This window comes from Girardinichthys multiradiatus, chromosome 23 (assembly GCF_021462225.1).
Source record: "Girardinichthys multiradiatus isolate DD_20200921_A chromosome 23, DD_fGirMul_XY1, whole genome shotgun sequence".
NCBI lineage: Eukaryota > Metazoa > Chordata > Actinopteri > Cyprinodontiformes > Goodeidae > Girardinichthys > Girardinichthys multiradiatus.
This window is the reverse complement of record NC_061815.1, coordinates 25,618,488-25,636,608: the sequence shown is the minus strand read 5'-3', so window position 1 is coordinate 25,636,608 and position 18,121 is coordinate 25,618,488. Positions and strand designations below refer to the sequence as shown.

The window sequence follows — 18,121 nt, the reverse complement described above, 5'->3', positions numbered from 1 at the left end:
GTATGGATGGGTGGATGGGAGAACATAACTTGCGATGAAATCAGATAAGATAAAGATATATGTAGACGGCGCATTTACAAAAGTAAAGATACTCTCCAAAAATTGTGAACAGAGGCAGAAAAAAAAATCCCATTTCATAACTGAAAACTTATTTTTAACACAACTAAAAATGAAGCAAAATTGTAAAACAAAAGTAGTTTCTTCTGGTATCTGATATCAATGATATTCATCCATGAGAGCTTCCCCCTTCTCAAGCATTTGTGTGTATCAGAAAAGGAAATAGTGACAGCAGCAGGAACTGCTAAAACAGAAAAACCTTTCATGTGAGACTTGGGGAAATAAAACTGCATTGGGTTACTGCTCCCCCGCTCCCAACACAAGTCAATAGAATAGAGCAGATATAGTACTTAGGAGGGGTTTCCATTATTCTTGCTTGCCCCAAACATTGACACAAGCATTAGTCGTAACTTTACTAGAAAAGTGCTAAAATGAAAGAGAAAGTGATCACAGATTAAATATTAAATATTTTGTCTTTCACTATGAAAGTCCCAGTTATTTGGCCTATATATAAACTGGAAGCGTACTTTAATTAAAAATGTGAGGTTTTTTTTTTTATTATAACGTTGCACACGAAGCAAAATTGTAGAGCAAATGTGCGTGACTCAACCAGAATTGGTGTTTCCACCGCAGAACAGGGCTTTGACATGGCTCCAAAATCCTGCCTTCGCTTTGGTGTGAACGTAAAAAACAAAATCCACCAGCTGAAAATCAATGACATGGTGAGAGCGGAGGATAGAGGGAGAGATCAGGAGAGAGAGGGGGGCGGTGTCTAATGACCGAGGAGGAGGAGAAAGCTCCCAGTCCTCTCACTTGTCCTTCCTGCGCCGCTCTTCCCCCCGCCCCAGTCAGTCCCACAAGCTGCCGGGTGCTATCAGGGAGGAGTTCCCGCTGTCTACTTGGACTTATTCTCCTTCCAGATCGGACACCGAAGAACTATCGCAGGTAAGGCAACGAATTGCTATTGGAACCTGATAAAATTGACCAAAAATGTAAAATTAAAATGAAAATGTTTAGACTGAGAAAGCAGAAAAAAGCCAGGACAAAAGTCTGAGGGGACGGTAGTTATATTGACGCTGTTAATTGCTTCATAAAAACGGGGGGTGGGGGGGCGCTGGGGGTAATGCTTTGCCCCATCTGCCGCGGTGACAACACTCCACTGTTTGTAAGCCGATTAGACAAAGGATAAACAGTCTGAGAAATTATTACACTACTCCTAGATATAAGCAGTGGGTATGTTTGCTGTTAAGTTTTTAGTTGCTGCAAATGCAATTCATCATGCGACTTCTGGTAACATTTCTGTATCTTCTAAAGTGCTCCATCTGACTTTTTCTCCTCATAGCCTACACTTTGCAGCATCTTCCGCAGACGCTTCCCCTGTCAGCGTCCTTTCTCTCTCCGCTTAGAGAAGATGCTCCTCTTTCTGGTACCTGCCTTCGCTCTCTTGCTGAGCACAGAAACGGCGGTCTACGGTATCAGTCACGAGGAATGGCCGGGCACCGTGGCTCAGTACAACAAGGATCGATCCTGGAACAGATTCAGAGACGTGAGTTGCAATACCAAAAAAAAAAAAAAAAAACGAACTTGCTCCCCAAAATGAGCATATAATTAGATCCGTTGTGCGTAAATGCGCGCGTGTGGGTTTATCTTTGTTAATGCTTTCGTCTGTTTGTGTGTGTGTGTGAGTGTGTGTGTGTGTGTGTGTGTGTGTGTGTGTGTGTGTTTGTGTGTGGGGGGGTGAGCACACGTCGCTCTTGATACATCCAGTGAGTACTTGAGCTCTGGCCAGCAGGCGTAATCCACCTTGTAGAAACTCAGCAGGTTGGAACCCTGCTTGAAAGCCAGACAGACTTTTAGACAAACAGCATTACTCTGCTGCACATGGCGGAATGATTCCCTTCCGCTCTGAATGACTGAGTTGTTTTCCCACTAAACTGCCTGATTTCCTCATCAGTATTGGTATTTGAACATGTTATCCGTTTTTTTTTTTTTCTTTTTGCCCATACAAAACAACAATGACTTAAGTACAGTGAAGGCTTTTACAGAAAGTAGAAACCACAGTGAACCACATTTTTGGCCATTCTTTACAGAACAGTCATTTTGAATGGAGAGACCTCTAAATATCAATTTTCTTGCCACAGATTTTCAGTTGGATTTATGTCTGGATTTCTACTGGTCCATTTAACACATGATTATATTTGAATGTAAATAATTCATTGTAGCTCTGGCTGTATGTGTCGGGTCATGGTTCTGGTGGAATGTGAACCTCTGCCCCAGTGTCAAGTGTTTTGCAGGCTCTAACAGGTTTTTTTTTCCATTATTGCCCAGTATTTAGCCCTGTCCATCTTCTTATAATTTTGTGTCACTTGACAGCATGATGCTGTACCTCTGTATCACCATGAGGTCAATGTGATGAGCAGTTTCATTTTACTCTACACATAGTATTTTGCGTGTAGGCCAAAACGTTTTTTTGGTCTCCTCTAAGCAGAGCACCTTCTATCACATTGTTCCCTACTTGCCCTGTGGCAAACTGTACAGGATACTTGTTATGGTGTTCTTTCAACAATGACTTTCTTCTGAGGATGCTTCCAGACTCCAGACAACATTTATAGAGTAGATAATTAATCATTGTCCTGTCAACAGATTGTCCTACCGGGGGCTGTGAATCCCTGCAGCTCCTCCAGAGTTACAATGGGCCTCTTGGCTGCTTCTTTAACTCCTTGCTGTGTTGGTTATATCTTGGTAGATTTGCAGTTAAGCCATATGCTTTTCATTTTTAGATGATAGATTGAAGAGTTTTCTGTGATTGTGCAAAGCTTTGATATTGTTTTTTAACCTAACCCTGTTTTAAACATCTACATACCTTTCTGTCTTCATGATGCTGTTTCTTAACTAATGGTCTCTAACCATCTTTTAAGCACCTTCACAGACCATCTAGATTTATATAAATTTTACATTACAAACAGGCAACATCTATTTACTAATGAGGTGGCATACGATTTTGTCCACACTGAATACCTATTTGCGTATAATTTGTGAAGTTAAAAACTGTGTGTCCATTTCCTTCTATATCACAGATATGCAATACTCTGTGTTGTTTTCTCACAAAAATCCCAATAATGCAGATTCAAATTAGTGGTTGTTTAGTGAAAAATGTGAAAGGCAGTAAATGTTTGATATATCTCCCTCAGCCGATGAATAGGAAACTAGTTTTTCCTCATTATTTCTCTGTCCATTTATTTAAAGTTGGTTTTCTACATTGCCTCAAGGGAACATGAGATGTGTGGCAGTCTTTGTAACACTCATATTCAAGTCTTTCTAGATCTGGTTTTAAGTCAGGTTTGGGTCTTTAGCAATTAAAAGGATTAGTCTGTAATGTTTTGTTTTGAAAGATTCAACAAAGTAGAAGCTGAATTTGTAAACCTGTATTCTTTTGGGGGAGAAATATTTGCTCATTTAACTCTAGCACTAGTTTGAATTGTCCAATCTTTCTCTCTTTTTTTTTTTTTTTAAAAGCCAGTTTTCTTTTTTGTATTGTTTGTTATAAGTGGCAGCTCTGCTCAATACTTTAAGATCCATTTGTCTATGTTACATTGATTTGAGTGAATCACTGGTTTAGTCTGTGCTGGAATAATTGGTTTCATTATGTGGTTTGTCTTGCTAAAATAAGCAAAATCTTCTCCTTTAACAGCATGAAGACCATCGCAGATATGATGTTCTTGAGTCAAATATGTTTATCTTTAAATTTGTTTTTTTATTAAATTATTGTAAATCTTTCTTTTAAACAACAGTTGACTTTTAAAGTAATTCTTACATATTTTAATGCTCTCTACTTTGGAAGCTTTAATCATCTATGTGGCACACTTAAAATGTGCGTGGTTATACCATGTTGCATCATTAGATTCGTGAGTTGAATAAGCACAGATGCATTGCACAGATCAGATTTCTATCAAATAAATTACTTTATATTCAGCAGAAATAATCTTTTGTCTCAATGGCAGCAAGTGTTTCAAGTCCTGTAAATGTGCAATTTACACATAACACATCCAGCACACACTATCCAACATGGAATAAAAGAGAGTTTTCCTTTTCACTGTCACCACGTGCTTATTCAGAAGGGGGGATTACTGCAAATTCATTAGCTCCATGCATTCAACTAGGTTTGCTTAGATAGAAAGCATTTTATTAATTGTCATAGTTAACATAATTAACTTAACTCCAGTGTTTTATAACTAGGATCAAAATTGAAATATATGTAATTGACTTTGAGTCTTTCTATATGGTTGGTTTAAATTGACTATAAATGTTTATGTAGATATTTTGGACATGTTTGTTTTGTAAAGAAAGTCGCTTGGCGTGACATTTGATGTGTATCGTCACTATATAAATATACTAAATTGAACTGAATTCTTAGCCCTGCTTGGTATTTCCTCAGTTTGAAATTTTTCTGGTCTTTTTTCCCATGCTTATGGACTGTTTCTAATACACTTCTAGATGTCTGTTTTATATTTTTCAGCTATTTACATGGTTTTATTCATTTACAGATCATAATCTGCTTGGGCCTTTCAATGCTAACATTTAGTAGAATAATTCAACAATAACAAAGTTGAGACTATGACCATACACTTTTGGTTTTGGTACAGGATGTAATCAAGATAGTCCCAATTAAACTGCTATGTAGCAAGTAAAGTGAATCCTGTGTGTCCAAAATGGCAACATAAGTTTATATAGATCCCACTAATATTGTTTCTTTTAAATTGTCTTGATATAATACTATTGTCACTGGATAGTGCATGATCTCCAACTCCTTGAGAACCACCAACAATTCTTGAGTGCCTTCTAGATTGCATTAAATATTTTATGAACAGAGAGCAAATCATAGCACTCAGAGCTTTTTATGTTTGTCTTGGTGTCTTTGAAGAACTGGGGAAAGATTCTCCTCTGACTATTCTGAGTAAGAAGAAAATTCTCACCAAACCTCATCTGAGCCTTAGCCAGAGAGTATCTTCAGTGCTAAACCTGCCCAGTCTCAAGTTATTTTCCGGCTAAGAGTTACACGAGTGATGTCTTAACGCTATGATGTCCTTGTCTGGCTGCAAACATGTTCCCCAGACAATTCAGCAGACTGATGGGTAACTTTGGCCTCATTAGAGCTGGTCATCTTGGTCCAGTACAGGAGCTATGATGTGAAAGATGTCCACAACAGCCTGCTTATAGCCAGAGCTCAGCTACCTGGTGAGTGTGCTTTGCCACTGCTCTCTCTTAATGCAGCTCTCATGTCTCCTGTGCAAATGAAACTTGTTAATGGCAAACTGTTAGTGGGGGATGGGAGATGGTGGATGAGAACAGGCAGGGATAGGAGGGGAAATGAATTGCAATAGAGAGGGGTGACATTTATGTTGAATATCTCAAGCTATGCTGCTGCACAGATGTAGGGGCTGCTGTGGTGATTGTGTTTGTGTCCGAGTGTGTGCTGTCTGACCTATCACATGACGGAACCTGCTGGTTGCAATTTGTCTCCTGCAGCAGTGACTGTGGCTCGCTCCACTCTGTCTCCTTTCTATCTCCATACTTCTTTACTCATTTCTCTTTTTTTTTGACACAAAATAAAATCTGTTTGAATATGCCGCAAAGTACAATAACATTCAACCATGGAGTTGTTTTAAAAACTGTTATATGGTGGGGAAGTGCTAGTAATTTGAATATGTCTCAGGGGAAAACTAAATGTACCTGTATACATTGATTCCATTTCTAAACGTCAGTACAAGTTCTGCAAGAGTAAACACTTGGCTTAAATTTAATGAGCCGTACATAAATTATACCAAGGTTCAAATTCTTAAGAGAACTGAGGTAAGACTGACTTTTAAATGTCCATGTTTCAACAACATAGCTGTCGATTTGAGGGGAAGTTGGAAAATTTAAAAGTAAGCCTTCTGTGCTTTTCGATCATCTTTCTGCGCTAGCTCCTCTGGCGGTGAAACGACCTCACAGCATGATCCTACCACCACCATGTTTAAAAGTTGATATAGTATTTTTGGTTTGAAAATCTTTTGTAAAAAACTTACAGCTGGGACATGCCATCTTCTTATTATGAAAGGACCAGGGTTTGAAGTCCCGCCTCTGCTGTTACACCTCTCAACTACCAAGCGAGGTAGTCACAGTGCTCTGCTGACTGAATCAGGTGAGGTTAGCAAGCTTTCTGGCTCAAGGATCTGAAGTAGTGACTACAGAAGGTCTGTGTGACCAGCAGGCTGGGGGATTTAATTTAAAACCCACTGGAACTGGTGCATATTATCAGTGAAAGGATTGTACTGAAGTGCACTGAGACAGAGCAGTTCACTGAACTTCAACAGCAGTGATGCTTGAAAACAAAACTGATAAGGCATCGAATGTCACCATATTGATTTACCCTTTAAGAAGATCTTCAATGTACATTTTATGTATATCGCTCTATATCAACCCTGCTGAGTTGCAGCCCATGCCTTGTTTAGTTCTGCAAAGCCAGCTGGGCTGCTGAAAGCATTCAGGTGTGTGGGATATTGCGGGCTTAATCAGTGGTTTATGAACAGCCATTAGCAGTGTAGAGAGTGGCTCATCTTTGTGAGTTTATTACAGAACTGTTTTGTGAATAAAAGCTAAGAAAGGCTTACCTTGACTTCTCCAAACATAGTTCTTTGTAAATGTTGCCAGATATCTCAATATTTTTCTCCTATAATAATAAAACATTTATCCCAAAGGCATTTGGCTTTTCCATGGGTGCCGCTACAAATTTCAGTTAAGCTTGAAAGTGTTGATATTATATGAATAAATGCTGCTTACTGTTTAATCAAATCAGCTTGGAATCTGCAGATGTTCAGAAATGTAATTTAAGTTAATTAAAGTTGCATTTTGTATAAAAAGTCCTCCCTGGTCACCAGTCTCACTCCCTGAGGAAAAAGTACTGTTCAAAATGGGTAATGAGGAGGAGTCATTTCAGCAGCTGCCTTATTCAGGGTTTGCCTCAGCAAGTCAGCACAACTTGTACACAGACTTGGCAGAGTTTTTACACCAGACGCCCTTCCTGACACAACTGGGAATCAAACCCGGGTCCCCCCTTATCAAAGACGCATTCCTGCCCCGCTACACCACAAAGGGACTATTCAAAAGTGGTAATAAAGAGGCTGAAATTACTCATGCTCATGATGAGCATATGTAAACATGTACATGTGAGGACCATTTTTCTAATATAGCAATATAAATGAATTATTATTCCATAGCTCTTAATTACATAGATATCTCTTTTTTAGGTAGGATATTATCCTACTTTTTTGTTTGATGTAGATATTTCAGGATGAGCCTCTTAGACGTTACCACAAACACCTTGTGAAGATTTTGTTAAGTAAGAATTGGATTTTCTTAATTTCTTTCAGCTTTGTTAAATATGAGTTTACTAGGAAGGGAAGATCTAAACATTTATTTGGTGCTTTTACTGTATTTCCAAGGTCAACAATATTGATTTGTGTGGTGCAGCTTTCAAGGTTTAAGTTTTTTTTTTTTTTTTGTGGTGTTCTGTCAGTATTAAAAAGAGGAGTATGGTCTGCTGAATGAGAGTTGAAAAACCTGCGTATTACAGTATAGTTTACAGCATAGTTGGTTGACCGGGAATAATAAAATTTTTACCGGTGGTGCAGTATATTACGAATACAACAAGCTTTACAGAAAAGCTCACCACTATTTTTAGCCATTATTAAATCTAATGTGAATCACAGATGTTATTTGTAACGATAACCTATATTTCTTCTGTCAGTCACTTTCCTTTGTTATGCTCTTTTTGAGTCATAAACTCAATTTATTTGTCTATTTTCTACCCTTATGCTCCTGCTCTTCCTCTGTCTGTGAAGCTACAGATGACCCTGTGCTCCCTCAGCCATAGCCCTCTTTGTCTCTACCCCTTCATTCCCTGGTTCCCCTTTCTGTGACTCCTCCTCTTTGCTGCTTTCCCCTGCTTGCTATGTTTCACTCGGCATCCCCACTGATAAGTCATTTGCTCCTTCTTGCATTATGCATGAGTGTCCATGCTCAGGCAGAGGAGCCAGTCCAATAGGAAGAGTCAGAGTTCAGGAAAAATAAGGTTTTGATTAATCCTTTTGTCTAGTTGGAGTGCTAATCACTGGACTGTAAAGTGTAGGAGGAAGGATGGGATGCACTCAGAATAAACAATTTTTATTCTGTCTAATTTCAACCTGGGAAATATATTTAGTAGGATTTCTTAATTGTCTTATCACCATAACAACAGATTTTATTAATAACTTTTAATAATTCTAATAATTTTATTGTGTGATTTAAAAAAGAAGCAGATTTCAGTTTGCTTTTGACAAAAAAGGTCTGATTTGTAGATTTGGAACAAGTTCGTTTGCTGAGCTAATAAAACAAAAAAATAGTATAAGTAACTATATTTGACTTGTAGAAAATTTCCTTGATTTGCTATTGTGAAATTCCCTGATCTTTATTTCTTTTTACAAAGTAGACTTTGTTTCTTACCCAGATTTGATTGTGCACCTTTCTTCCACATTTGCCAAATCTCCTATTCTTGTTTATGAAAACAATATGTCATTTTAGCTCAGGCTATAGTTGCCATTTTAATTTTCGCAAGCTTTTATGCTAATACAGAATAGCTGCGGAGAATACAGTCACATTTGTATGCGGCGCTTACTTCATCTGCGCTTCTGTTTCAGACAGGGTCAACTTTGTTGTGAGCCTGCACCTTCCCTGTGCTGCTGGTTGCATCAAAGTATTCTGGTAGGAGAGAAAATATCTGAATATGCACAGTACAGCTGAAGTGGTGGGGAAAAAAATAGCAAAAATAAACAAAGGAAAACTCAAGCAACCAATCAAAGTTTAGTGACAGAGTTCAGGCCACAGAGAATAAGAATAACTGGAGTGATTTACATAAAGGGGAGGCAGTAACGTACGCAGTGGCAGCCCACCGATCACAGACGGGCTGCTCTTCACAGTCAAGCATGTCCTTTTTGTAGTTTATTGAATTAAACAGAGTTCGTCAGAAGTGCACCAGAATAAAACTCCCTTCTTATTTTTAAATTTATTTGGCTCACTACTTCCCTATGTTTATCTTATGTTTTAAATCTAATCTGCCTTTTACATTGATTAGGCAATTTGATTTTAGGAGGCAAATTAAGGCAATAAAGGGTGCATGTACTTTAAATAACAAATATTTTGAGGTACCCTCATAAAAATGCTTTTCCTCCGTTGTTTTGTACATGTTCAATGTTTGTAGTCTGAATTAAATTGTAGAGGTTATTAGAAGAGTTGGACATTTTCCTTGTAAGAGCCCTCCATGCACTAGACATCCATAAACATCTGTTTTATGACTATTTTATGTCAAAAATATTTAGAACATTTTTAGTCAATGTTTTTTGTCTGATTTTAGCCTACTTACAGAATAATACACAACACCGAACTAGTATTACATGGTCCACTTGTAATGCATGATTGTTCCCCTCTTAGCTCATTTTCCAGTATATGTACAGATGCAGCAGTCTCTGTATTTCTTATGGGAAACAGCTGTTTTGTACTAGGTCAGCCTCAAAACGCTGCTCCTACACAAGTTAATTAAGTTAGGAAAGCTACCATTAAATTCTGACACCGCTTTAGCTAAAACATGCATAGCTTTATCACTTGTTTCTTCGGACTCGACAAATACAGTCTTCAATGTGGAACAATTTTTCTCTAGTGCTAGGCTGATGTTAGCCCGTTTGCTGTTTGTTTTGATATTAATTGATAGTGTGGCTTGTAAAATTTTTTTTTCATCATCTTCCAAATTGTGTGTAGACAAAACTGACCGAAAAAGTCGTGCTTCTTCATAAATTAACCAATTCCTTTTTTAAACATAGTAAAATTAGCTAAATATAATTTTAGCGACGCTCTGCATATCTCTCATGCTCTAAAAGCTGTCAGTGGAAATGTGAACGCAACATGCACAGACATCCGGGGAGATCCAGGAGCTTGTGCAGACAACTGCAACTGACTGCAGAAAATGCAGCCACATAGCTCATAAATTTGAAGACAGCGCACCAACAACAGTTCACTTTAGTCACTTACACTGATACCAATCATTTAAAAAAAGGACTTGATTGTGACCCCAATCTAATACTTGTGGACCATGTTGAGACCTCTGTAGACGTCATTTTCACGATGTTTGCCCGGGAGGCAGTGTAGTCTATTCAGTGTCTTTCGCCAATGTCTTTGTGGTCACTGGTAGAACATAATGCTATGGTAAACCAATCTACTAACAAAACTGAAAAAAGCTGTTTCTTCAAAAAACAAATATTTTTTGGTGTTTATCTCTTAACTTAAGAAATTTCAGATCAAACTTTATAAATATGAAATTTTATCTATTAGTTTTGTTTGTATAATTTTTCCAAACACCCTTTTCCTTCTACAAAAAGAGACCAAAAAACATTAATTTTATTCTGCAACAGCTTTGATTTCTTACAAACATACTGTAGAATCAGGAATCAAGATGTGGAAAATTTCTTTTAGCTCTTCTGAGTTCATTGTTTATTGTTTTGGATCTAAAGCTTTCCTGTCCTTACCCTCTCCTCTGCTCTCTTACTTTCACAGTTTTTGGACTGAAATTCTGTCTGCCCTGCTGCGTGCTGCATACAGAAAGGCACTAAATCATATTTGTGCAGGACACGCGATGCCTGCAAAGCACCAGATTGTCAATTCATTAGTTGATGAACCTGGTGATGTGTAGAAAAAATGCTCAAATAATAGTGTGAGTGTTGAGTGTTAGAGCGGCCTGTCTCAACTCGCTCCCACGGTGGGAATTAAATGTTGTTGTCGTTTATCAGCAGCACTTTGACTGGCAGCTCTGAAGAGGCTGTCATCTCAAAGACACTGCCTTTGGTTCAGTGATCATTTTGAAAGAAAATCATGCTACCAGGTGTTCTGCAGTGGAAGTGCCTGACATTTTATTTTAATTTTCAACTTGCTCTCCTGCTTATTTTGTATTTTTTCCACCCTTTCTTTTCATTCATGGAGGAAGAAAGGTTTGCTGAGCATGCATGTTTTCTTTTAGCACTCCTCGGCCTCATTGTGAACACATTCACACCTGGAAGCACACCACCTCCTGCGCATCCAAAATAAATTGCTGTCTTCAGTGTACCTTTGTCTTTGCTGTGTTTTGTGCAGAGATTGGTTTTGTTATTCAGTCATGGGGGGAAGGGCAGGGAGTGGCTCAGAGAAGCCTCCCTGGAGCCACCCCCTACCTTACACGCAGACGCCCGCATAAAGCCCCTTTCCAGTGAATCTCCCAATTTTCTTTGCACCCTTTTTGCCAGTTTGGCTGCCTTCTCATCTTAAAACATTGTGTCATCCCCACCTTTGCTGTTGTCATTCTTGTAATTCCAGATGAAATATTGTGCACCAAAATCAAGCGTTTTAATGTGTTTCAGAAAATTCTAATAACTATCAAAACTCATTGTTCTAGCTGTGCATTCATTTTCCACATTCATGTAATACCTCTTTAAATTGTGTGAAAATATCCATGTCTTGACTTGCTGACGTGTTTCTCTGCATATTCATGCACAAACAGACTCAGGCTTTCATTTACCCTGGAGGTCTTGGAGAGATTGATCACTGAATTTACAAGGAGAGGTAACCCAGATTGGAGTTTCAATATAATCTGTTAGAAGCTGGGTACAAAAAGGCAGGAGAGGACAATTTGGTCACAAGGAAGATAAAGGTCACGGATCCATATAACTGAGATAAATAGGTTGTCTGATGGAGTATTTGTGAGTGTGTGTGCATGCAAGTCGGAGTTTAAAACGGAGAGGATGAAAAAGCAGGGTCACTGATGACAAAACTCCAAAAACTGGAGAAAGATGTCAACAAACTTTAAAATGAAGCCAATCGACACTGTGAGCAGAACAAATGTACAGTCACAGAGCAGAAGGGATGTGAAACTTTTGCAATCCGTCATCAGTACAACATGTCAGTGTGTGTTTTTTCTCTCAGCTTTGTCATGACAGCCCTCCAAGTTTCATTCTTGCTCTGTGGGATTTGTCTTTCTGTCAGCCTTCTGGGTGCTGATATGAGCCTCTCCTGCTAAGCTGCAAAATCTTTTGAAGAGATGCTGCCGGATTTGTTGCTTATCGAGACAGTGAAGCCACCGCATTTGGATATCTTGCTCTGAGTGATTAAAAAGGCAGACAAATAAAAACACATTGCTATTGTTTTGCGAAGCTTGTATTGCACATTCAGGGCTAATATGTATAGTTCATTGTATATCCTTTATACCATTCATAGACAGTGTAATCTCTTTCTTAGTCTGTTTGGATTTGCCAGATTAATAAGGTCAACAGTGAGAATTAACAGAATTTTACTTCATTGTGATTGTTTAAACCTGGGTCTCACAGTGCTGATTTCTGTGATTGTCAATTTTAACTATTAGATAAAGCCTCAGCAGATTTTGTAGTCCCAGAAGGATAAACCCCTTTTTTTTCCTAAAGAGTAATGATGGATATCTATTTTTGGTAACTTTCAGAAATAATACATCATTATCAACTATCTTATTACTGTCTTATTGCACCATGTTATTTAGGGTTTCTATAAGCTTTAAATGTAAATTTTGTTTAGTGCAGACAATATCAGAAAAGATTGTGATGTCTGCTGATGTAGCTACTGTCCAAAAATCCAACCATCAACAACTTTATTTTATTAGGTTTTTATTGCCCCTTTTCCACTGGCTCGATTTGGCCCGTCTTGGCTCCACTACGCTGCTTTGCGGGCGTTTACATTACTGTTCTTTATCCGTACTGGTACCTCATTTTTTTGGTCACTGCTCCTGAGCAGGTACGATCAGGGCTGAGTAGGGACTACATGTGGCGTGAATAGACTGCTGTTCACTGATTGGCCATGGAACCAGGAGAAATTAAAAGGTTAATAAAACTCAGGTTAATAAAACTCAAGAGTGACTAATGGCAGCAGTGGGTCATGCCAAAATATAATATTACAATTTACAAATTAAAAACCATGATAAACCATAAGTCTAAAAGAAAAGTAAAAGAACACCATGTCAGCTTTCTGAATTACATGCAGGCGGAAGGCTGTATTTAATAACATCCTAAATCAGTTGATCACACATAAAATTAGCTGTTCAGACTCACAAACGTTTTCCCCAAAACACACAAAACAATACCACTATGAAACACCATGGTGTTTGTGGAAATTTATTGACGGTCCTTAAGCTAACCAGCGTATGCAGGAGGAGGGAGCAGGCAGAGAGCAGCTGCCCATAATCTGACTACTTGCATCGGATCAAATGGGAGGATGACCCCAGAACATGAATATCCAATATCTAACCTAGAACTAACTTCACCACAGTCAGAAGTCCGTGGTTTTTCGCTTTAAAGTCCTTGTCTTTATTGCCATGGCTAAGACAATAACTTTCTCATAAAGCCCAAATTTGTAACTTCTTCATGCAAACCTTGGAGCTTTACCAGTCCAGACAGTGGCGTATCTCCTCATCTGCCACACCCCTCCTCACATCAGAACCCCTGTGTTCTGGCTGGGCTGTGGTCCAGATAATTATCCCAGTGGATCATTTTTATACATGGGGAAAAAAAATAATAACATTTTTTTTTTTTTTTTAAAGAGAGTGCAGATTTAACACATACTTTTTTGGCCTGATTAATAGATTTGGCCTAACTTATGTAAAAATAATATTTAATTAACAGTCAAACATTTTGGATATAAAATAAAGAGGTTAATGCCAGAATATGCTTGTTCCTTGGCCATGGTGTGAGTGACTAGCGGTTTGTACCTGTGTTTGAGAAGCTATTAACTTCCTCCTAACGACAGAAAAAGCTTAGTAGAATGGTAGTAGATGAAGTGTCGCACAGGAAGTACATTCTTCATACATAAGCATAACTAACAGTTTCAACTTGTTTGCAAATAACTGGCATTAAATTCTGAACAAATCTTATTGAAGATATTTAAAGCAATACTGGTGCCAATTATTTCTTACCCTAATACATGTCTTAACCTATGTTATTATAAGGTAGTGGACATATAAATAAACATTGTTATTAATATTCAGTGGAAACATTAAACAAATTTAGTCCATAAAGTAGATGCTCATATCACAAAAAAAAATGTTTGTACAGTATTTTTACTGACAGCTGGTTGATTTAGGTACTTTTAATAGTAAATCACCTTCCACAGGCTTCTGTTATGAAAAGATATATAAAAAATGAGTGAAGAAGCTCAGAAAAATAATAGAATCACCTTAGTCTAATTATGTTGTAGACTGGGCATTTAGGAGCAGCTAAGATATCGTAAATAAAGAGTGAAATAAATTAATGTCAAATAGATAAATAGAAAGCTATATAACCAACAGTTTGAAAGTGAGATAATCAGAATAGTTATGAATGTATTTTTATATAATCTACCTGTTATTCAGCCTACATTTTCATTTGCAATCACATATGTCATATGTGAATGTCTTTTGTTGAAATTCTGAATTATATTAATGATGGGGAGACATCTCTTTGTTACAGCAGTGTGTCTATAAAAGTGTTGTATTTTCATTCTTCACAGCAGCTCGCTGGTTTTTATGGGGGAAGGTCTATGTGTGTGTGTTTGTGTGTGTGTGTTTGCTGGTCCATGAAACAAAGTTATGAGCTGATTTACACCTCTTCATATCTTGCAAATGAAGAAAATTAAGCATAATTTCATGCATGAATCATCTATATTTTTCCTCTATTATCTTGTTTTTCTGTATGAGTCAAAATAATGGAAGATTTATGTCGTATTATTTTTCTCATCCATGGATTTTGGTGAGTGCCTTTTTGTTGCCATTGATATTGATGAAGCTGCCACCCATGCTGTGTACTAGATCAAGCATTTGATCAGATGTTTTTTTTTTTTTTCTCTTTGAGTTTGGCCTGAGGAAAAAACCAAGCCAAAAAATGTACGCCCTCTGTTTACTGCACTGTCTACATTCATACCTCACCTATGGTCATGCAAAATAACATACTGCCTAAAAGAATGAGATCCCAGATACAGAAATGGTGACTCAAGTTGCAAATCTTTACTTCAGTGACACTTAAGTCACAAAAACAAAGACTTCAGACCTGACTTAGACTATTGATCTAAAGAAGACATTTTTTATAGACATTACATTTTTTATTTCATGTAATCATTTCTGACAAGTGAAGCTGTGCATGTACATACTCTCCTGTAAAAGGGCAGGCTTAGTTTATTTGCCAGTGACATGGTTAGTAACAACCCGCTTTTGTTAGCTTTAGCCTCCTAATAGTGTCTCCAACTGAATGTGTCATTAAATGACTTTAGCAGAGCAAAATAAGCTGAACTTACCACAAACATTTTATTCACAAGCTCTTAAGCGAAGTCCAAACAAAGGCCGTTCCATCTAATTAAAATAAAAGCACTTCCTGTTCTATTCATTTAGAAATTCGACATCCTGTATCACGTACTTACTACATTGTGCCTTGTACATAATTGTCTATTTCTCATTCAACAAAATAAAATATTATTGAAAAATTAAATTATTCCAGTAACTCAATTCACTAAGTGAAAAAACATTGTTGATTACTTACACACAAGCCTTTATTTCTGTTAATTAGGATGATTTTCCACCTGCTAATTGAATCACTAAATTTAGGATTAGAATATTACCCCAGAACAATAAAAAATAAAAGAAAAATAAAAAAAACCTTTTTAATACAGAAATGTGGGCTAAATGAAAGGTATGTTTAATAGCTGCTTAGAGGTTATTTTCGAAAGGTACTTTTAACCAGATATTCATATATATTCTAATTTATTAAATATGACTGTATACTATACCTTGGAACAGGTTAATGTTTACACTTGAAAACAAAGGTTTTAAATTAAGTTTTAAATTAAACTCCAGTTCAGAGTGAGAAGAAAATTGTCTATATATACAGTAGTGCACTATGTAAAGATATTAACAGGTGTTAAGTACAGCACTGCAAAGGCAAATGAAAAAAAAAAAAACTTTGATTCATTTAGAAATGTGAGGTGGTTTGCACATTTGATTAGAAGGCTTCCTTTTGTATGCTTTCTGGGCATTTCCCACTGAGAGGTGACCCAAGGGCAGACCCAGATCCTCCAGATGGACTCTATATACCTTAGGATCCTCCATAATAAGCTGGAGACTTTTGCCTGGGAAAAAAATGTCAGGGTTTTGGACCTGTTAGCCCCCACTGGATGGATGGGAGGGTGGGTGGGCAAGTGTATGTTTGTATAGCTGGACTTTAACCTCCGCTCACTTAACTTCACATAACCAAAACATCAGCACAGTTTTTGTAATTTTTTCTGTGCCACAGCAGCTTTAATGCTATTTCACTGTGTTGGTGGTGCAGGAAATTAAGTTAGGAGATCACAGAGCTCAGTGCAGTTCATCATTTATTGGAGGGACAAAATCAATTTTCTGATGTTCGCAAACTATTTCTCTTAGACCAGAGCAGTGATCAAGGAAGCCCACCATGCATACCTTAAACTATATATTAAAAGCAGCAATAACCAATTATTGTTAGGCTGTGCAGAGAAAACTAGACTAGACTGTCGCATAGTTAACATAAAGACTGTGTGAGTGAAAGTGGGTTTCTTATTTCTAATTCTTTTTGTGTCGTCCATTATGTTGTCACCACACTTTGGACCGACATTTTTCTCTTTCCAGTACAACATAATGAGCTTAATCTTATGATTTATGTGCAAGCACCACACTGAGACTGATTCTCTGCATCAGCTTGTTTCCTGTAATCACAGCCGTTGTTAGTAAAATGATGAACGCAGTCAGTGCTTTGCTTACACAGAGAATACATTGCTGGGCTGCATAATATTTTTGGATGCAAACTGCTTCGGTATGAAATGAGTGGGGTCATGTTTTCAAAGATGGCAGTCCTGTACAATCTTAATTTAAAGTTGCCTTTCCAGTTTGTGTCACAATGTAGGATAAATCACAGGCTGTCTGTTTCTGCTTTCCACACCTCTTCAGTGTCACCATCACTCCTCTACTGTACTCTTGTTGTGTTCTATCTCTATGATGTTTATGGCCCCCAAAGCCATGTCAGATTGAATTGGTCATTATCTTGTTTTCCTCCCCTGATGGTAGTGATACTGTTTATGTGTGTGAGTGTGTGTATGTGGGTTTGACAATTGTCTTGTATGCTTCAATAATTCACGAGGTCTCTGCTGTTACACCTCATGTAATGCTCGAGGGAAAGAGAGGCAGAGAGAGCAATGGATGGGAGGGAACGTGTGACATCAGGATGTGGCAGATCTGCGGCTTGTAGCTTTCAGTCCCTTTTTATATTCTTTACTGGAGCACTTTGTAGTCTGCAGGTAGAGCAGAGTGTTTTAAAAAAGCCTATTTAACACGACGTGTAAAAATACCTACCTCTGATGTAGATGTTAAGATTGTATCAACACCTAAATGTGCAAAATTCACTGCTTATATTTGCATATCCTACTCTAGCAGTTATAAATTAATCTGTATTTCCATTTGAATAACACAATCTCTATTGCCTTAAAGTGATAAGTTTAGTTGAAGAGGGGTAATGTGGAGAACTCATGTATATAGTATCTGCCCTTTGGTGCGGTTCGAAAAATCTGGCAGAAGCTTTCACAGGGATTAATAGCAGTCTGCTTTTAATGAAAAAAAATTACCGTTATTTAAAACAACTCAACCATCCAAGCATTTCCTATATCTGCCTGGTCCTTGCAGGATCATGGGGGACTGGAGCCTATGTTCAGCTGGCAATAGGGCGAGAATTGGTGTATACTCTGGACGGGTCCATCACAGGTCAACACACCAGGACAGCCATGTACACACACACACTCGCACCTAAAGGCAATTCTGATATGAATATTTTTGGACTGTGGAAAAGAGCCAGTGTACCCAGAGAGAGTCCATGCACAGAGACAACATGCAAGCTTCATGCAGAAAGTCGCACCATAAGAAAAGTTAGTCTCTAAAGCTAATTGAATGTTTCTTGTTTGAAACAAAAATATTTCT

The 18,121-nt window shown here is 37.8% G+C and overlaps 1 protein-coding gene across 1 annotated transcript in view; it reads left to right on the top strand.

Annotated features, from left to right (window-relative positions):
• The first annotated feature begins 846 nt into the window (after positions 1-846).
• Positions 847-18,121, top strand: part of spock1 (SPARC (osteonectin), cwcv and kazal like domains proteoglycan 1) — a 169,695-nt gene continuing 152,420 nt past the window's right edge. Inside the window, exons 1-2 of the mRNA XM_047353867.1 lie at positions 847-1,002; positions 1,400-1,603. Of these exons, the coding sequence (XP_047209823.1) occupies positions 1,469-1,603 (135 nt within the window). The 5' untranslated portion in view covers positions 847-1,002; positions 1,400-1,468. The remainder of the gene's footprint in view (positions 1,003-1,399; positions 1,604-18,121) is intronic.